The sequence below is a fragment of the Myotis davidii genome, unplaced genomic scaffold (assembly GCF_000327345.1).
Source record: "Myotis davidii unplaced genomic scaffold, ASM32734v1 scaffold77, whole genome shotgun sequence".
NCBI lineage: Eukaryota > Metazoa > Chordata > Mammalia > Chiroptera > Vespertilionidae > Myotis > Myotis davidii.
The window spans coordinates 122,477-143,390 of record NW_006289713.1 but is presented as its reverse complement, the minus strand read 5'-3'; the positions used below and the strand labels follow the sequence as shown (position 1 = coordinate 143,390).

The 20,914-nt window shown below is 50.4% G+C and overlaps 1 protein-coding gene across 1 annotated transcript in view; it reads left to right on the top strand.

Moving 5' to 3' along the window:
- The window catches only part of GPI (glucose-6-phosphate isomerase), a 26,553-nt gene extending 10,764 nt beyond the window's left edge, over positions 1–15,789 (top strand). Inside the window, exons 8-17 of the mRNA XM_015562936.1 lie at positions 238–291; positions 11,091–11,151; positions 11,589–11,632; positions 11,775–11,927; positions 12,904–13,033; positions 13,166–13,242; positions 14,703–14,831; positions 15,048–15,123; positions 15,210–15,276; positions 15,374–15,789. Coding sequence (XP_015418422.1) covers positions 238–291; positions 11,091–11,151; positions 11,589–11,632; positions 11,775–11,927; positions 12,904–13,033; positions 13,166–13,242; positions 14,703–14,831; positions 15,048–15,123; positions 15,210–15,276; positions 15,374–15,509 — 927 coding nt within the window. The 3' untranslated portion in view covers positions 15,510–15,789. The remainder of the gene's footprint in view (positions 1–237; positions 292–11,090; positions 11,152–11,588; positions 11,633–11,774; positions 11,928–12,903; positions 13,034–13,165; positions 13,243–14,702; positions 14,832–15,047; positions 15,124–15,209; positions 15,277–15,373) is intronic.
- The last annotated feature ends 5,125 nt before the right edge of the window (positions 15,790–20,914 follow it).

The window sequence follows — 20,914 nt, the reverse complement described above, 5'->3', positions numbered from 1 at the left end:
GGTTTCACAGGTGCTGGGCCGTTGGCGTGCTTGATTCGAGCTGGCCTGGTGTCCAGTTCCGGGGGCGGCAGCTCTTGGTCCCTGTCCTGGACTCATAGGCTGTTCCAGCCCTGTCCCATCTGGGGCTCTGCGGAAGGTGGAGGTGCTCCCATGCTCGGACCGCACAACTCCTTATACCCTGGAGCTCTTGTTCTTGTCCAGCTAATCCATGCTTCTTCTTTCCCTCTCCCTTTGTAGACCAAAGTGAAGGAGTTTGGAATTGACCCTCAAAACATGTTCGAGTTCTGGGATGTAAGTAAAGGCACTTCCTTGCTGGGTTAACTATGTGTCCTTCTCTAAGTCATGACTGTTGAGCCACAGATAAGGGTCCTATGGGGTCAGGTCAATTTTTATTGATTACCTGCTGCATGTCTGGTTTTGAGAAAAGCCAAGAGGCCCCCAGAGAGGCCTGTGGGGCAGGAGCAGCCCAGTCAGGATGAGGGCTCCACTTCCACCAAGGGGGAGCCAAGTTTACAAGGCTAGGGTGACACTCCCCTGGGTGCCTGCCAGCAGCACCCACTGAGGAGTAATGGGAGCCGCCCCTACCCTCCTCTTGAAGCTGAGGCTCTGAGTTATTCTCAGTGGTGACCTTTCTCCGGAACTACAGCCGCAGTCTGAAAAGGCCAAGGGGCAGGGAGAGGCAGCGGGTGTGGCCAGGCAGGCCTGGGGAGATTATGCAGGAGCAACTGGAGGGCAGCAAAGAGGAGGCACCAGTCCCGGGGCCTGGGAAGGGCCTTGCTAGGCAGCTTGCAGAGCAAAATTTGACTGAGTGGCAGAGCTGTGGGCCGCTCCACCGACATGTAGTCATATGGACTCATCTCTGCTAGAGCCACACCTGGTGCCAAGCAATGAGCGGGAGCTTTCCTTGCAGCATGCCTGAGGGCAGCAGTGGTGTGAGAAGGCCTCCGGCTGTGGAATGCAGGGAAGGCTTGGGGTGCAGTGGGTGCTGTGAATGCGGGGGGCATAACCACAGCAAGCTCACCGAAGAGGGCTTGATCCCTGGGGCTGTTTCCAGGCCTTTAGACTGTTTGCATGGTGACAGCATTCACAAGTGTAACCTTTGAAAGCCCTAAAGGCCTTGAAGTCTGGGAGAGAATTAAGCTCTAAGGTACCTACTGTGTGCAATGATTTAATTTCTTTCTAGAATGGGACTAGTTATGTACCATCCTTGGGAGAATTGCGAAGTCACTCAAATAATTTTCTACACCCAGTGGCCCAGAGAGGAACTGCGGTTGAGAGAGACTGCAGCTGTGACAAATGCTGCGTGCCTGCCAAGGGAGGGCAAGCACCTTCCACCTCCTCCCAGGACCTGGAGCCTGAGCACGTGGTGGTCAGGGACATGTGCTCCTGGTGGCCAGGAAGCTAGCCAGGTTGTGTCCTAGTCTGGGTGTTCAGTGCCCGTAACTGCCCAGCATGCAGAGATGGGTTGGGATCTGGCTTAGGGAGAAGCCTGTGTCTTCCAGGTAAGGCCTAGGAATGATACTTGGGCACAGGAGCATGGGTCTAGGGCTGCCTAGTGAGGCCTAGGTGGCCAGGCACAGCAGAGGCCTCCTGGCCAGGCCAGACATACCACATGCCACAGTAGCTGGAGGAGGGACCTGCCTGGTTCACTAAAAGTATATGTTGCTGAATTGAGTCGTTGGCATCTAAGGAGCCAAGAACAGGTGAAGTTCAGGAGTTAGGGTGTCTCAGGTGAGGCAGAGGAGTCAGGACAGACATAGGGATATTGCATTGGCTCTGAGGTAAGGTTAGAAGCGTCCAGTTGGGCAGAGGTATGTAAAGTGAGGCCCGATCTGTTGAGGTCGGTCATGGGGCAACTTCATGTGTTGGGATCAAGCAAGGGCATGGCAGTAAACCATGGGCTGTCTCCGGGCTCGCCAGTCAGCACACAGTGAAGAGCTAATTTTGCCTGGTGAGGCGTGAAGAGGAACCAGGACAGGTACAGGTGGGTTCTAGAAGGTGCAGGACAGGTAAAGGTACAGGTGAGGTCTTTGAATTCTGGAGGAGAAACAGGTATTTAGAGATGGTTCTATCAAGTGAGGTTTGAGGATCCAAAGTCACATACAGGTATTTAAATCTGGATCTGTGAGTTGAGGTTTAGATCTGGGACAGGTACATATATTGGGGTCTCTCTGGTCAGTTCTGAGAAGTCAGCATCAGCTAATGGGTGGCTGATCACTCAACTGAGGTGATTAGAACTCAGGATTAGACAAACAGGTGAATCCCCTGAGCCAGGGCAACCACCTGGCTCTCAGCATCCTGACCAGGTGTGATGGGCAGAGCACAAGGTACTGCAGAAACCTCTGAGGTTCCATAACTAGGCCAAGGCATGGCCGGTGGCATTGGGCTCTGGCTGGAGTAGGGTTAGAGGAGCCTACATGAGAGAGAGGTAAGAATGCACCTGGTTATAAAAGGTGATGATTTGCATCCTGGGCAGAATGCAGCAGGATGAAATAAGATTTCATCACCCTACTCAGAATGGTGTGCAATTAAAATTTTGTAAATTGTTTATTTCTGGAATTTTCCATTTAATATTTTTGGACCATGGTTGATCCTGGTTAACAAATTGCAGGAAGTGAAATGAATAAGGGGTGACTTGGAGTCTGCCAGGTAAAGCTACATCTGTCTGAGGTCTCAGGTGCTGGAATCAGACAAGGTGTGTGTGACTAGGTTTCTTAAGGAGGCCTGAAAAGCCAAGATTAGGCACATTTAGGTAGAATTGGGTTGGTCAGGTAAGGACCAACTGGAGCCAAAGATAGGCAGAGGCAGAGCTGAGTCTGACAGGTGAGTTCTGACAGGTCGGGGTCAGAACTTTGTCCTCAGGCGATGTCTGAGCAGTTCTGGTGTTGCATAGAGGTCGATGGGAAAAGACTGAAAGCTGGAGTCAGGCCAAGGGATGTAGAACTGCATCCATCTGGAAGTTTGCGAATTCTGTGTCTGACACAGGTATGTGGAGCAGGGTGTCAATTGAAGTCCAAGTTGAAGTGAGATACACAGGTTAGTACTTTTAGGTCTTGAACAGGTAAGTTCTGAGCTGCTAAGGTCAGGCCCTGGTTCTTATTCTACATCTGAGGAGCTGGGGTCAAGCACAGGTAGGTAGAGTTGAGTGTTTCAGGTTGTGTCTGTGAAATCAAGGGCAAGCAGAGGTAAGTTGACCTGAAAAGCCATGGCTAAAGTTCTGTCTCACTGGTGAGCTCAGGCACAGGTAGGTAGAGCAGATTTGTAGGAGAGGCCTGAGGAGCCAGGGTTAGGCTCATCTAGAAAGAACTGAATCTCTTAGATTACCTCTGAGAATATGGAGTGAAAACAGGTGGGTAGAGCAGGATCTCTCTGGTGAGATCTGAGGTGCTGGGATTAGGTACAATCTCCCAGGTAAGGTCAGTTTTGGCAGGTAGAACTGTCTCTCTACCTATCTTGTAGAGATTTCATGTGAGGTTGAGGAGTTGTGGCCAGGTACACGTATATGGAATTGAGTTTCTCAGGTAAGGTCTATGGAATCTGCACCTGGCACAGGTTTGTATCCTTGGCTCTGTCAGTGTGTTAGGCACAGGTGGGTAGAACAGGGTTTGTCAGGGAAGACCTATTGGGGCCAGGATCAGGTCAAGTTAATAAACTGGGTCTGACAAGTGAAATCTAAAAAGTCCCAGTCAAGCTCAGGTAAGAATCGAATGCATTCAATGAGATGTAAGCAGGTAAGATGAGGTACAGGTAGGCAAAGAAAGCCCGCCAGGTGCAGTCTTAGCAGCCAGGAGCAAGCTCAGGTAGGCAGCACTATCCCACTGGGTGAGGTCTGAGGAGCGAGTGTCAAGTACAGGTGGGCAGGTCTGAGGACACAGGGTCAAGCATTGGTAGGCAAAGCTAGCCTATCAGGTGTGTTCTGGGACCCAGGGTCAAGTACAGGTAGGTAGAGCTGGGCCACAAACTGCAATGTAAGTAGCCACAGTCATCTATAGGAAGAGCTGGCCTTCCCGGTTTAGTCTGAGGATGGAGGGTCAAGCACAGGTAGGTAGAACTTTCCCTCCCAGTGTGGTCTAAGGAGCCAGTGTCAAGCAAGGTAGGCAGAGCTGGCCCACCAAGTACAGTATGAGGAGCCAGGATCATGTGCAGGTAGGCAGAGCTGACACACTGCACACAGTATAAAGAGCCAGTGTCTGCCCAGATGGCGTGGCTCAATGGTTGAATGGTGACCTCTGAACCAGAAGGTCGCGGTTCCATTCCCAGTCAGGGCATATGCCCTGGTTGCGGGCTTGATGCCCAGGGGGAAGAGGGGAGCATGCCAGGAGGTAGCCAATCAGTTATTCTCTCTCATCATTGATGTTTCTGTCTCTCCCTTTCCTCTCTGAAATCAATTAAAAAAAAAAAAAGCCGAAACCGGTTTGGCTTAGTGGATAGAGCATCAGCCTGCAGACTGAAAGGTCCCAGGTTTGATTCCGGTCAAGGGCATGTACCTTGGTTGCAGTCACATCCCCAGTGGGAGATGTGCAGGAGGCAGCTGATTGATGTTTCTCTCTCATCGATGTTTCTAACTCTCTATCTCTCTCCCTTCCTCTCTGTAAAAAATCAATAAAATATATTTTTTAAAAAGCCAACGTTATTTGCAGGTAGGTAGACCTGGCTCACAGGTGTGGTCTGAGGAGCCAAGGTCAAGTACAGGTAGTAGGTAGAGCTGGACCACCAGGTGAGGTCTGAGGAGCCAGGGTTAAGCATAGGTAGGCAGAAATGCCCACTAAGTACAATATAAGGAGCCAGGGTCACATACAGGTAGGTAGAATCAGCTCACCAGATAAGGTCTGAGCACCCAAAGTCAAGCACAGGTAGGCAGAGCTGGCCCACCAGGTGTGTCTGAGGACCCAGGATCAAGCACAGGTAGGCAGAACTGGCCTACCAGCTGTAGTGTAAGGAGCCAGGGTCATCTATAGTTTTATGGAACTGGCCTGCCATGTGAGGTTGGAGGAGTCAGGGTCAAGCACAGGTAGGCAGAGAAGGCCTGTCAGGTGTGGTCTGAGGAGCCAAGGTCAAGCACAGGTAGGCAGAGCCCATTAGGTACAGTATAAGGAGCCATGGTCATGTACAGGTAGGTAGACCTGGACTACCAGTTGTGGAGCAGCCTAGGTCAAGAACAGGTAGGCAGAACTGACCTGCCAGGTACTGTCTGAAGACCCAGGGTCAAGCACAGGTAGGTAGAACTGTCCCACCAGATATGGTCTGAGGAGCGAAGCTCAAGTACAGGTAGGCAGAGCTGGCCCATTAGGTACCGTATAAAATGCCAGGGTCATGCCCTAAGCTGCTTTGGCTCAGTGGATAGAGCGTCGGCCTGTAGACTGAAGGGTCCTGGGTTTGATTTGGTCAAGGGCACATGCCCAGTAGGGGGCATGCAGGAGGCAGCCTGTCAATGATTCTCTCTCATCATTGATGTTTCTCTCTCTCCCTCTCCCTTCCTCTTTGAAATCAATAAAAGTATATATTTTTTAAAAATGCCAGGGTCGTGTACAGGTAGGTATGTCATGTACAGGTAGGTAGCTGGCTGGCCTACCAGGTGTGATCGGAGGAGCCAAAGTCAAGCTCAGGTAGGCAGAGTTGGCCCAGCAGCTGCAGTGTAAGGGGCCAGGAGTATGAAATGGTCTGACAGATTTTATCAGAGGACCCAGGGCCCAGTACAGGTAGGTAGAGCTGCCATCAAGTATAGTCTAAAGAGCCCAGGTCAAGCACAGGTAGGCAAAGCAGGCCCACTAGGTACAGTATAAAGCAGTGATGGCGAACCTATGACACGCGTGCCAGAGGTGACACATGAACTTATTTTTTTGGTTGATTTTTCTTTGTTAAATGGTATTTAAATATATAAAATAAATATCAAAAATATAAATCTTTGTTTTACTATGGTTGCAAATATCAAAAAATTTCTATATGTGACACGGCACCAGAGTTAAGTTAGGGTTTTTCAAAATGCTGACACGCCGAGCTCAAAAGGTTCGCCATCACTGGTATAAAGAGCCAGGGTCATGTACAGGTAGGTAGAACTGTCCTGTCATGTGTGGTCTGAGGAGATAAGGTCAAGCACAGGTAGGCAGAGCTCACCTGCCAGGTGCTGTCTGAGGACCCAGGTCAAGCACATGTAGGTAGAACTATCCTATTAGGTGTGATTTGAGGAGCCAAACTCAAGCAAAGGTCGCCAGGTGTATCTGAGGAGCTAGGTACAGTGGAAGGAGCCAGGGTCATATGCAGCTAGATAAAGTTGGCCCATCAAGTGTAGTCTGCGAACCCATGATCAATCCACGGATAGGTAGAGCGGGCCCACCTAGCGTAGTTTAAAAAACCAGAGTCTAAGGCAGGTAGGCAAAGCCTGTCTGCCAAGTGTGTAGTGTCTTATGAACCTTAAAGAGTTAGAGTTGAACCCAGATAGATAGAGTTGGCTCTTTCATGTATTGGATTCAGGTGAAAATAGGTACCCTTGGGTCTTTGTGGTGAGGCCTAAAGAACCAGGGTACAGCCTTCCAGGTCAGGCAGAGCACTGTGGGGCTTATGGAGCTCCAGGGGCCAAAGTTAAACACAAGTAGGCAGATGTGGTTCTCAAGCAGGGACTTTGGAGCTAGAGGTACATATGCCTGGATCCTGAAGGTGAAGGCCTTGGAACATGGCTCTGGCTTAGGTGTGTTGACCCAGGTCTTAGAAGTTAGGCTTGGGGAACATGGGTTAGTCACAAGGAGGTAGAGCTGCATCTCTCAGGTGGGGTCTGTGGAGCACAGGTATGCAGAGATGTCCATGTCTGATGAGATCTGTGACTCCTCAGGGCGGTATTGATGCACAGGGTAAGCAGGGTTGTGAGCGTTGGATCTGTCTGTCGTGGTCGGCAAACTGCGACTCGTGAGCCACATGTGGCTCTTTGGCCCCTTGAGTGTGGCTCTTCCTAAGCCTTAGGACTACCCTAATTAAGTTAATAACAATGTACCTACCTATATAGTTTAAGTTTAAAAAATTTGGCTCTCAAACGAAATTTCAGCCGAAACTGGTTTGGCTCAGTGGATAGAGCGTCGGCCTGCGGACTGAAGGGTCCCAGGTTCGATTCCGGTCGGGGGCATGTGCCTGGGTTGTGGGCACATCCCCAGTGGGAAGATGTGCAGGAGGCAGCTGATCGATGTTCTCTCTCATCGATGTTTTTGACTCTCTATCTCTCCCCCTTCTTCTCTGTAAAAAATCAATAAAATATATTTTAAAAAAAGAAGAAATTTCAATCATTGTATTGTTGATATTTGGCTCTGTTGACTAATGAGTTTGCTGACCACTGGTCTAGAAGATGAGAAGAGCAGAGTTAAGCATAGGATATAGACTTGAGCCTCTCAAGTTAGGCCTGAGAGCCCATGTAGATAAAGCCGGATCTCTCAGGAGGGTGTGAGGAGTCTGAGTTGGCTATAGGTTGAGATGCAGGCAGGTGTGGGAAACTTGGTCCATTAGCGGAGTGTCTAACTCCTGCCTCTGACGGGTGTATGACCATGCAGTATGAGGTACTGGAATAGGACACAGACAGAGCTAACCTCCCAGGGGAAGCAAGCCTTTGCATCCATGCCCAATGCTGGCTTTGTCAGTGAGACCATTGACCCAGGGTCATATGGTCAGAGGTGTAGAAACATGATCTTAGGTGGGTTCTTGCCACCTGGATTCAGATACAGATTGGCATCCTTGGGCTTGTTAGGAAAAATGAGTGGGCAAGATTTAGCCCAGAAATGCATCATTGGTGTGTCTGGTGAGTCCTGAGAAGGAGAGTCAGACACAGGTGGGAACTTCCGTGGTAGGATTGGACAAGGTCAGATGGGCGGTGTGGAGCTCTCATCCCGGGAAAGACAAAGTCATTCTATGAATATGTGCCTGGGTCTGCCTGGGAAGGTCTTGAGAGCCCTTAGGATCGGGGAGGACAGATAGAGTGCCCCAAGCTCGGTCAGCATCCTGGTCAGGTGTGATGGGCAGAGCTCAAGGTATTCTAGATGCCTGAGGATCCATTACTAGTCTGAGGTGTGGACTGTAGTGTGGTTGGCATAGGGCCTGACTTACCCAGGTGAGGAAAAAGATAGAGTTAGGTCTTATTAGATAAAGTGAGGTCTGGGGCACAGGTCAGCACAGATTGTTGAATGGCTGAGGAGCTACATCTATAAGATGTGGTCTAAGAGGCCCACTGCAGCTACAGGTGAGGTCTAGAGACCTGTGTTTGCAGGTTGAGGTTTTAGAGTCTCAAGTAAGACACTGGCATTGCTGGGCTTTCCAAAAACGTGAGGTCTGTTGACCTAACCTCAGCCAAGGTCAGCAGCTTGGAATCTGTCAGTCTGAGGGCTTGCTGGTTCTCAGTCTGGTTTCTAGAATTGAGTCTGTTTGTTGAGATCTGAGAGCCTATGTCAGGCATGGTGTGGCCAGTGAAACTGTCTGTCAGGTAAGGTTCCCCCAAACCTGGACGCTTTCCAGGTGAGGGCCCCCACCATTCCTTTATTACCCAGGCCAGAGACCTCTGGGCCACACTTGGTTCTCTCATTCTCCCAATTCATCCTGTTTGATTGAACCTCCTGAACCTGCACCCCCAGGATAGTATTCTCTGGATGACCACTGGGGGTCCTAAGTGGTTTCCCGTTTCCATTTTCACCCCTCCCAGACTTCTCCCTTCTCCAGCCTTGCCTCTCAGCTTCTACCCTCCAGCCCCCACTCCTTTCTTCATCCTGTGTTTCCTCCTGGCCAGCCTATTTCAATGGGGTTCCAGTAGAGAATTAAGCCCTAATGCATCAAGGCATCCATTGAATGTAATGAAATTAGCATCTGTCCTTAGCATGTAGAAGGTTACTAGCCTTGGACTATGCTTGGGAGAAGTGGGAAGTTAAGTCACTTAAAGCATTTACTGTGGGAATTCTCTCACTATTGAGAAAAAGCTGCTCTTGCCACAGGACCTTTGCATCTGCTGTTCTGGTTGCTGGAATGCTTTTTCCTCAGTGCTTTGATGGGTAATGCCTGCTGTTCTTCAAATCTAGGCTCAGGTACCCCTCAGATTTATTTTATTTTATTGATCTTTGAGAAAGGAAAGGAAAGGAAAGGAAAGGAAGAGAGAGAGAGAGAGAGATGATTGGTTGTCTCCCCTACGCACCCTGACCAGGACCGAACCCACAACTTGGGCATTTGCCCTGATGGAAGAGAAAGAGAAAGAGAAGAGGAGTTACATCGATTAGCTAGCTGCCTTCCGTACATTACCCATTTGGGGATTGAACCTGCAACCCAGGTATGTGCCCTGACCAGGAATCAAAACAGCAACCTTTTGGTGCACAGGGCAGTGCTCAACCAGCTGAACCACTGCAGCCTGGCGAGTTCTGAGGATTCTGATGACACCAGGTAGAATCTGTAATATGGCATGAAAAGGCACAGTGTGAATAAATAGTAGGCCTGGTGTGTCTCGGGGCTGAGGCTGATGTGATCGGTGAAGCTCAAGTATGGCACCTGGGCCTGTGGGTGTGTCAAGAGGCAGGCTGGGCACAGGGATGAGGCACTGAACCTGTTAGTCTGAGGATACAGACATGGCACAGGTACAAGGCGTGGGTCTGTCAGTGTTCAAGGAGGTAAACTAAGCACAAGTTTGAGGCGCTGGATCTGTGGGTGTCTGTGAGGCCTGACCAGGCACAGGTATGGGGTTCTGGATCTGTGGGTGTCTGTGAGGCCTGACCAGGCACAGGTATGGGGTTCTGGATCTGTGGGTGTCTGTGAGGCCTGCCCAGGCACAGGTATGGGGTTCTGGCTCTGTGGGTGTCTGTGAGGCCTGCCCAGGCACAGGTATGGGGTTCTGGCTCTGTGGGTGTCTGTGAGGCCTGCCCAGGCACAGGTATGGGGTTCTGGCTCTGTGGGTGTCTGTGAGGCCTGCCCAGGCACAGGTATGGGGTTCTGGCTCTGTGGGTGTCTGTGAGGCCTGCCCAGGCACAGGTATGGGGTTCTGGCTCTGTGGGTGTCTGTGAGGCCTGCCCAGGCACAGGTATGGGGTTCTGGCTCTGTGGGTGTCTGTGAGGCCTGCCCAGGCACAGGTATGGGGTTCTGGCTCTGTGGGTGTCTGTGAGGCCTGCCCAGGCACAGGTATGGGGTTCTGGCTCTGTGGGTGTCTGTGAGGCCTGCCCAGGCACAGGTATGGGGTTCTGGCTCTGTGGGTGTCTGTGAGGCCTGCCCAGGCACAGGTATGGGGTTCTGGCTCTGTGGGTGTCTGTGAGGCCTGCCCAGGCACAGGTATGGGGTTCTGGCTCTGTGGGTGTCTGTGAGGCCTGCCCAGGCACAGGTATGGGGTTCTGGCTCTGTGGGTGTCTGTGAGGCCTGCCCAGGCACAGGTATGGGGTTCTGGCTCTGTGGGTGTCTGTGAGGCCTGACCAGGCACAGGTATGGGGTTCTGGATCTGTGGGTGTCTGTGAGGCCTGACCAGGCACAGGTATGGGGTTCTGGATCTGTGGGTGTCTGTGAGGCCTGACCAGGCACAGGTATGGGGTTCTGGATCTGTGGGTGTCTGTGAGGCCTGACCAGGCACAGGTATGGGGTTCTGGATCTGTGGATGTCTGAGTAGTCTGACCAGGCACAGGTATGAGGCGCTAAATCTGTGGGTGTCTGCGAGGCGTGACCAGGCACAGGTATTAGGTGCTTGATTTGTTGATGTCTGAGTAGCCTGACCAGGCAGAGATATGGGGTTCTGGGTCTGTGGGTGCCTGAGGAGCCTGACCAGGCACGGGTATGAGGTTCTGGATCTGTGGGTGCCTGAGGAGCCTGACCAGGCACAGGTATGAGGCGCTGAGTCTGTCAGTGTTTGAGAGGCTGAACCTGGCACAGGTATGAGGCGCTGGGTCTTTCAGTGTCTGAGGAGAAGGCCCAGCTACGGTAAGGTCTCCGATTGCGTCTTCTGGCTCTGCTCAGTCCCTGCACCGGCGAGAGGTGGGTGGGCCCAGGCCCTCTGAGCTGCACCTGTGAAGAGCTTTGCTCCCAGGGGGGCAAGTTTTGTGGCAGGAGGGAGGGGGCGGGAATGCCAACCCTTCCTCAGCACCATTTCCTGTCTCTCTTAGTGGGTAGGAGGACGCTACTCGCTGTGGTCAGCCATTGGACTCTCCATTGCTCTGCACATTGGTGAGTGTCTGTTTCTGGCTTGGGAGATGATGTTGAAAGTCTAAGGTTGGAAGGTGCTCATGTCACTGAGCACCTTCCTGTCCCCACAGGGCCCTGGCCTTGCTGCCCTTGGCTGGTCCATTTCTTTCAGGTCAAGAGGGATGGACCAAGTTTTCTTTGGGGTTTGCAGGTTGGCCTTTCTCTCCCCCTCACAGCTGCAGTCCTGCTTGTTTCCCAGAGGGGTGGGGAACGCCTCGTTTCTCGTGCGAGGCGTTTAGATCCACCTTTGCGCGCAGAGCTGATCCGACTAGAGAGGCTTTCTGCTGGCCCAGTTCTTCCCAGGTTCTCTTTCTCCTGGCTCCCCATCTAACCTTTCCCTGGTTCCAGAAGAAGCTGTGCCCACTGCCAGGAGGGCTTAGGGCATGACCATTTCTGTTGACACCGCTTTTGTGTCACAGGATTTGACAACTTCGAGCAGCTGCTCTCGGGGGCTCACTGGATGGTAAGTGCAGAGGCTTGTGTTCTCTGCCAAGCACTGGCCAGAGACCTGTGCTTAGTCCAGCTTCCTCCCCTCCCCCTCCTTCACCCTCCCCTTTCCCTCCCGGGCAGCTGCTCAGTGCTCACCCACCCGGCTCTCATTTCAGGACCAGCACTTCCGCAAGACGCCCCTGGAGAAGAATGCCCCCGTCCTGCTGGCTTTGTTGGGTGTCTGGTACATCAACTGCTTTGGGTGTGAGACGCATGCCATGCTGCCCTATGACCAGTACCTGCACCGCTTTGCCGCCTACTTCCAGCAGGTACTAGCTGCCCGGCCAGGCCTTGGGGTCAGCATAGCCTGAGGGGGCCTGAGAGGCCTGTGAGTCCAGGTACCCAGCTTCCTGCACATCTGTTACCCCTGGGCATGACCAAGGCCCACCTCTGCTCCCCATCTCAGGGTGCACCTTTTGCATCCAGGATCTGTTTGAGCTGAGTGTAGGCCCAAGTTTGATTTCCATGGGAGGGGCATGACTGGTTATCATGGAGCCCTGGCCAGTTAAGTCCTGGCTTGGCTCAGGGCATGTTTCTCAGCCAGGTGGTTTTTCCTTGGACATCACCCTGTGTGCCTGCGATAGGGTGGGGCCACAGGTCAGGACCCCTATGGTTTATACTCCTTCGTTCCTCCAGAAAAGCAAGTCCACACTCAGTTTGTGGTGCCTCTTTGGGCTACTCATAGCCCTCTCTCCCCCGCAGAATCTCCAGAGCCCCTCCCCTAGTCCAGCCTCCCCTCTGGGCAGGCAGCCCTTCCTCATCTGCCCTTGCCTCGCTTTAGCACAGACCCAGTCCCTGCCTTGCAGCCCTTGGGCAGGCACAGCAGACTTCAACCTGCACCTGCAGGCAAGTCCTGTGCTTGAAGGAAGGCAAAGACACCCCAAGGCCCAGTATCTAGTCGAGGTGACAGCCCTCAAAGGCTCTTCACTCTGGATGCCAGCCTGCTTCTCCCTTAAGAAGCCAATTAAAGATTTTGTGACCAATTTCTTCCCTTAGGGAGTTCTTCCTGGAACCTTCATACCTACTTTCTCCTAGTCATGGCTTCTTCCTGCAGAGTGGTCTAAGCTAGAAAGCTTGTGAGCCTGTATCTTCACGGGTGAGGGGAGTTAAAAGGATCATGCTTGTGGATATCTCTCAGGACCAGGGCAGGGCAGGGATGCCTGCTACATCCCAGGCAGGATTTGGGCACAGTGCATGAGGGGGCAGCACTTGCAGAGAGAGGGCTGGTTTCTGTCCACATTCCAGGGTGACATGGAGTCCAATGGAAAGTACATCACCAAGTCCGGTACCCGTGTGGACCACCAGACGGGCCCCATTGTGTGGGGGGAGCCAGGGACCAATGGCCAGCATGCCTTCTACCAGCTCATCCACCAAGGTAGGGCCCACCTGGCCTGGGCACAGGTGCTGCTGGGAGGGAGAGGGCCCACCAGCACAGACTTCTCCGTGAGGTCAGTGCTGTCACCGGTGGGCTGGAGTAGTGCCTGAGTGACCACCATGCCATTCACAGGCACCAAGATGATACCTTGTGACTTCCTCATCCCGGTTCAGAGCCAGCACCCAATAAGGAAGGGTCTGCATCACAAGGTAAGAGCCCCCATCCAGATCTCCTCACACTTTCCTAGGCTCACATTGCAACCAGACCTCGTAAGACCTGATGCAGTTTTCTATACCTGCCATAAACAAGACCACACCCATTCATTATCTCAGTTTCTGTGGGTCTGAAGTCTACCAGGCTCTGCTGGGTCTCTGCTCAGGTTAGAACCAAGATCCAGTTTCCTTGCTGGCTGGTGGCCGGGGGGTCATTCTCAGCTACTAGAAGCCACCTTGGCTCGTGGTCCCCTCCATCTCAGAATCAGCAGTAGTGGGTTGAGTCCCTCTCAAGCTTTGATTCTCTTTTGTTGCATCTCTATGACTGACTCATTTGCCTTCCTCGTCTACTTTTTTTTTTTTAATATATTTTATTGATTTTTTTTTTAACAGAGAGGAAGGGAGAGGGATAGAAAGATAGAAACATCAATGAGAGAGAAACATCCATCAGCTGCCTCCTGCACACTCCCCACTGGGGATGTGCCTGCAACCAAGGCACATGCCCTTGACCGGAATTGAACCTGGGACCCTTGATTCCGCAGGCTGACGCTCTATCCACTGAGCCAAACTGGTTAGGGCCCTCATCATCACCTGCATGATCTCCAAATCTTAAAATCTGTAACCTTAATCCTTTTTTAAAAATATATTTTTATTGATTTCAGAGAGGAAGGGAGAGGGAGATGGAAAGATAGAAACATCAATGATGAGAGAGAATCATTCATTGGCTGCCTCCTACACACCTGCTCCTGGAAATGGAGCCCACAACCCAGGCGTGTGCCCTGACTGGGAATCAAACCGTGACCTCCTGGTTCATAGAGCCTTTGAGGGCTGTCATCTCAACGCTCAACCACTGAGCCACACCGGCCGTGCTGTGACCTTAATTCCATCTGTAAAATCCTTTTTGCCATGTAATGTAACACACACAGGTGTAACAGCAGGGGGTAAAAAAAATCACCGAGCCAAGATCTTGCCTACAGAGTAGCAAATGGGGAAATCATCTAACTCCTAACCTGTTAAAGTCCATTAAGAGGATCAGTCATACCTCATCTCAGGTATGCAGAGTGGCATGGGTTACTGTGGGCACCAGATTTGCACTCGGAGACCTGGGTTTGAATTCTGATTCTCCCCCTCGTACTTCTGCAAATCAGTGCTGTTCACTTGAAGAGGCTCAACTACAAGAGAGATGACGCCTTTCCTCCTCGGAATCTTAGTAGATGTCAGTTAAGTTCTTAGTAGGGCCCTTGACGAGTAGTACATATTCCTTAAAGGATAGTTACCTACTTTCTGGTGTCGTCAGATGTGCCTTGCTGTCCCCCTGTGCTCCAACTGAGCCCTAGAGTGGGGACGGCTGTCTGGCCCAGGTTGGACTAACTGTGACTGCCAAGTGCCAAGTGGTCTCATCCCTCGGCCTGAAGCTCAGACAGTTTCCAGGCAGAATTGGATGTCTCTCTCGTCAGATCCTCCTGGCCAACTTCTTGGCCCAGACTGAGGCCCTGATGAGGGGGAAGTCGACAGAGGAGGCTCGGAAGGAGCTCCAGGCTGCAGGAAGGAGCCCAGAGGAACTGGAGAAGCTGTTGCCACACAAGGTAAGCACTTTTGAAGTGGGGTTTGGGTGGCATATTGGAGTTGGAAGGATAAAGTTGTGGGGCCAAGGCAGGCTCATGATTTGCTTGGCTTGTCCACAGTAGGAGGGGCCATCCTAAAAGACCTACATATCTCAGCTTCTGGGGCAGGGAGGGCCTCCCTTCTGAGGACTTAGAGTTCACAACTAACTGGGGGCTCCTCCTGGGTGTTTTCTGAAGGTCTTTGAAGGAAATCGTCCAACCAACTCTATTATGTTTACCATGCTCACACCATTCATTCTTGGAGCCTTAATTGGTAAGTGAGTGGCGAAGGTCCCAGCTTGGGGTAAGTTGTACTGGGCTGGTAGAGCCCTAAATGTGCACTATGTGTCACCTCTGCAGCCATGTATGAGCACAAGATCTTCGTTCAGGGCATCATCTGGGACATCAACAGCTTTGACCAATGGGGGTGAGTTGCTGATTCAAGGAGAGGGTGGGAATGCTCGTGGATTTCACTAGCAATACTGGAACCTTCCTCATATAATTCTCTCTCCTTTTCCTGGCAGAGTGGAGCTGGGAAAGCAGCTGGCTAAGCAAATTGAACCTGAGCTTGATGGCAGCAGCCCAGTGACCTCTCACGATTCTTCCACCAATGGGCTGATCAACTTTGTCAAGCAGGAGTGTACCGCCAGGATCCAATAAACTCATGCTGGGCTGCAGTCCTGTTGTGACTGTCCTTCTTGTCCCTCCTCACCAGCGTCTGCACTGCATGGTCCTGCCCAGAACACCCTCTGGTCACGGGCTTAGACCACAAGCCCTTCAAGGAAGCTGGTCTGGAACTGCCACCCCCACCCTCTGTGTCCACTCCCCTCTGTTTTACAATTAGTTGAAGTGTTCAGTGCAGCTGATTTTTGACCCACATTTACATTGTTCATGTACCAGGTAGAAAAATAAAGATGCCACAAAGGAGGTTGTAAGCTCAGCCTCTTGTTTCCTGAGATGGTGTTTTGTGCAGGAGTTAGAGCGCCTGTCGGAGGAGTGATGTGCCTGGATTGAGGCGTGACTAAGTGGTGAGCAGCTCCAAAATGGAGGGTGGTCCTTGAGAAGAGTGTATTGGGTGGGGCACAAAGTCACAAGGGCAATTTGGCCTCTGTAACCAAATCCATTCTCCATCTTCTACTCCTCACTCCTATGACTTTTGATGAATTGTATACTTGTGTTCACTGGATGATTTTACAAACCAAATTGAAATTACATCTGTTTTGGGTGAGTTCCTGGCCCAAATTAATGGTGACTACTATTACCTGGCCAGATGCCCAGGTAATTCTTTCCTTTTATAAGGTAGACATTGAAAAAAGGATTTTTGAGCAAACTAGTCTTTTATTCGGATCCTCAGCCCAGCCTGTGCCTTCTCGCAGACCAGGAGCCCTTGGGGGATGTCCAACTGATGGCACGGGGAGTGGGCCTAAGCCGCAGTCTGGCGTCCTCTGTGGGAGGCAACCAGCAGGGCAACTTCCGGTCGCTGCCACGCACCCCCCCATCACCGTCCCCTCCCTCTGCCCACTGGCACCCACCTTGGCTGGCCTGGCACTGCCCACTCACTGGCCCCATCCCCCACCAACTGGTCATTCTGCATTGGGTCGATTTGCATATTAGGTTTTTATTATATAGGATATTAAATAATATGTTTGATTAAGCAGAGGAGGAATTTTAAAGAGTGAGGGGCAGAATTGTTGGGCAGGTTAGAGGCTGAGCATTCAGGACATACACCCTAGACCAGATGCGAAAATCCAGACTGGGAACCTTCTGCCTTGTACCCTGTCATCTGGGCTGCTGTTACCCCATTCCGTCCTGGGTCACCCACTTCTACATTGTACTCTGGCTTGGTCACATGCCTTCCTTAAGTCAGAAAAAGCCAGGATTCATATTTTTTTTGCTCCTATAAGAAGGCAAACTGCACTCCCAACGTCTCAGTGAGGAATACCCTAATTCTAGAAAGTGATCATATAGGTGCAAATGTCCACTTGAAATGATACTCGGATATTGTCGGCATCTTTCTATTAGTGAAGTAGGTTTCTTTTTTTAATTCCAAAAGTGAATGCCCACTTCTCTCCCCACCTTCGCAGAGGTGCTAGAAAGGTGTTTTTCGACAGTTGAGTTCTATTTAGGCTCCTGCTGATCCACCTCCTTTTATTCTTTTTTTTTTTTAAATATGTCTTTATTGGTTTTTAGAGAGAGAGAGAAATGTCAAACTGCTGCCCCCCACTGGGGATCAAGCCCACAACCCGGGCATATGCCCTGACCAGGAATCAAATTGGTGACCTCTTGGTTTATGGATTGATGCTCAACTACTGAACCACACCAGCTGGGCACCACCTCCTTTATTAATTTAGCTGATGAAAAGTGAAGGCCTTTCCCTATCACAGCCACTTCCTCCATTAAAGAATGACAAGCACAAAAGAGTACAGATAGGAAAATTCAAGGTGGCAGACCCGCTCAGACTAACTTGGCTTCACGTGAAAGATATGTTAGCAGGGGGACCACTGTGCTCTAAGCCAGCTGCCAGGTCTCATGTCTTCTTTTATGCAGAAGGAACTGGCATATGACAGTTGGCCACATGTCCCTGTGTCTCTCTTATTCTCCTGCCCCTCACCACTCCCAGTATCATCACTGTGGTTTCCACTTAAGTATCCCATGGCTGCGTTATTTCAAGTATTGAACAGTATGTGAATTAGAGGTCTCCAGAGAAATAGAACCAAAACCATACACACACACACACACACACGCATACATACATGAGGAATGGCTCATGTGATTATGGAGGCTGAAAAGTCCCATGATATGCTGTCTGCAAGCTGGAGAGCCAGGGAAGCCAGGTGTGTAATTCAGTCTGAGTCTGAAAGCCCAAGAATGGGGGGAGCCACTGTTGTGAAGGTCTGAGAACCAGGAGCTCAGATGTTTGAGGGCAGGAAAAGATGGATGTCCCAGCTCAAGAAGAGATAGAATTTGCCCTTCTTCCTTTTTGTTCTATTCCAGCTCTTAGTGATGCCCAGCCACATTGGTGAGGGTGACCTTAGTTACTCAGTCTACTGATTCAAATGCTATTGTCTTCTGAAAACACCCTCACACACAATCTCAGAAATGTTTTACCAGCTATCTGGCCATCCTTTAGCCCAGCTGATTCATAAAATTAACCATCACAAACAGGTAGCTCTTCAGGGTGAGACTGAAGTAGCTTTCTACATCTTTGTTCTGTTTTTCCTCATGCAAACTATCATAACTTGTTATGTGTGGGTTTGCCAGGTGGTTCAAATCCTACAAAATAATGAATTGAGCCAGTTACTTCAAATCTCACACATGCAAGTACTTTTTGTGACATTGTTCCAAGGACTCCACAATGATGTCATTGTCAACTTTGATGTTAAATTGCCTCTGGAATTCCAGAATGTGACAGTAATTAGTATCCTGAAAATTCACCTTAAGCAGTAGGCCTTCATGCTGCAATCACACTTCAATCAAGAGATTGTAATAGGTGTTATGATGTAAATAAGTGACTGATGTTGGAGAGTGGTCAGTAACTGTTAGCAAACATAAGAATTTTGAAGTTTGCTTCTTGGTATATTTTTTTTACTATTTTATTTTATCTTTATATATTTTTTATTGATTTTGGAGAGGAAGGGAGAGAAAGAGCTAGAAACATCAATGATGAGAGAGAATCTTTGGTAGGCTGCCTCCTGCATGCCCCACACTGGGGATCGAGCCCACAACCTGGGCATGTGCCCTTGACTGGAATTGAACCCTGGGACTCTTCAGTCCGCAGGTCTACACTGTATCCACTGAGCCAAACCAGCTAGGCATTCTTGCTCTAATTTAAAAATATGTCATGGGAAACATGTCAGGTCATCTAGCTCTTTGGCTAGACCTGAAGTGGACACGAAGATCAGACTTCACAGCCCATTTAAAGCTATCAGAGCTGGAACTGGTTTGGCTCAGTGGATGGAGCGTCGGCCTGCGGACTCAAGGGTCCCAGGTTCGATTCCAGTCAGGGGCATGTGCCTGTGTTGCGGGCACATCTCCAGTGGGAAAATGTGCGGGAGGCGGCTGATCGATGTTTCTCTCTCATCGATATTTCTGACTTTCTATCTCTCTCCCTTCCTCTCTGTGAAAAATCAATAAAATATATATTTTTTAAAAAAAGCTATCAGATTGGTATTAATAAACCAGGAGTAAACTGGTCTCATCTCCAGGTCCTCTCTGAGACTGGAGCCAAATGTTTTGAGTCACCTGTGTCCTCCTTTAAGATGTTAGATAGGATAATAGTCTCAAGGTCTGGGCAGTTCTAAACATTTCTTTTTAAAAAAAATTTTTAGCCGAAACCGGTTTGGCTCAGTGGATAGAGCGTCGGCCTGCGGACTGAAAGGTCCCGGGTTCGATCACCATCTTGAGTACTAAGGGACCTGTGTGGCTCTCCCCTGAAACCTTGAGAAGGTAGTAAACTGAGCTTGGATTAGTGATGAGTAATCTCTTTTCCATGAGGCTCAATTCAGGAAAGACATGTATGTTGTCCCTAGTTTTCTTTGCAATTATGTTTAAGCATTCTTTTTCATTATTTATTTATTTATTTATTTGAGAGAGAGGAAAGGAGAGGGATAAATAGAGAGAAACATCATTGATCAGCTGCCTCCAGCATACCTCCCACTGGCCATTAAGCACACAACCCAGGTATGTGTCCTGATCGGAAATCAAACCATTGACCTCTTGGTTCCTGAGTTGACGCTTAACCACTGAGCCACACCAGCTTGGCTAAACAGTTCTTTTTTTTTTAATTGATTTCAGAGAGAATGGGAGAAAGAAAAAGAAACATCAATGATGAGAGATAATCATTGATTGGTTGCCTCCTGCACACAACCTGAGCATGTGCCCTTGACCGGAATCAAACCTGGGATCCTTCAGTCTGCAGGCCAACGCTCTATCCACTGAGCCAAACTGGTTAGGGCTAAACAGTTATTTCTTGTTAAATATTAAAATACTAAAGGCCTGGTGCACAAATTCATGCATGGGTGGGGTTCCTTGGCCTGGCCGGCAATTGGGGCCAATTTTGGCCATCTTGCCCAGTCCCGACTGGGGCTGATTGGGGCTGGCCAGCAGAGGGGAGGGACTGCGGAAGGTTGGCCAGCTGCAGGAGGTTTGCAGTGGGAGTGCACTGACCACCAGCTGGCCAGGTAGAGGGACCGCAGGAGGTTGGCTGGCTGTGAGAGGTTGGCTGTGGGAGCACACTGACCACCAGGGGACAGTTCCTGCGTTGAGTATCTGCCCCCGGTTGTCAGTGCATGTCATAGTGACCAGGTGGTCATCCAGTTGTTCGGTCATAACGATCACTTAGGCTTTTATATATAGAGAGAGAGAGGCCCGGTGCATGAAATTTGTGCACTTGAGTGGGGGTCCCTCAGCCTGGCCTGTGTCCTCTTGCAGTGCAGGAGCCTTGGGGGGATGTCTGACTGATGGCTTGGGCCCATTAAGCCATCAGTCAGCCATCCTTATCATTGCCACGGAGGTGGAAGAGGCTCCCACCACTGCTGCTGGGCTTTCTTTTTTTTTGTCCCCTAGCCTCCCCTATTCCCCAGTGTCTTATGTCCATTGGTTATGCTTATATGCATGCATACAAGTCCTTTGGTTGTATTATATAGGATTTGCTGTAGATGAGGCCACCTAGAACCATAAGAAATGCAAAAAATTCACTGTTAACTCATTCTCTAATTGCTCCCACTTAAAATCAAATTGCCCCCTGTGTGCTATACCTTGGGAACCACTCAGCTTGACACTTTTCCTCTGAGCTTCATTTCTGAATACATACGTATATACCATGGGAACTGTAATCTCTTCTCCGCCAACCTCACTGGGTTGTCATGAGGAGGTTCCAAGCTAATAAACCTAGAAATGTTTCATCAAGTAAGTGTCTAAATGGGAAGGTAGCAGGTGCTGATTAGGGGAGGAGGGCATGATTGTTTCCTGGGACTGTAGCTATTGAAGCTTTGCAGAGGGTTCCGCAGGCCTCAGAGGGGCGGGCTCTGGCCAGCAGCCGTATAGTGATGGTCGTCCCTGGAGGT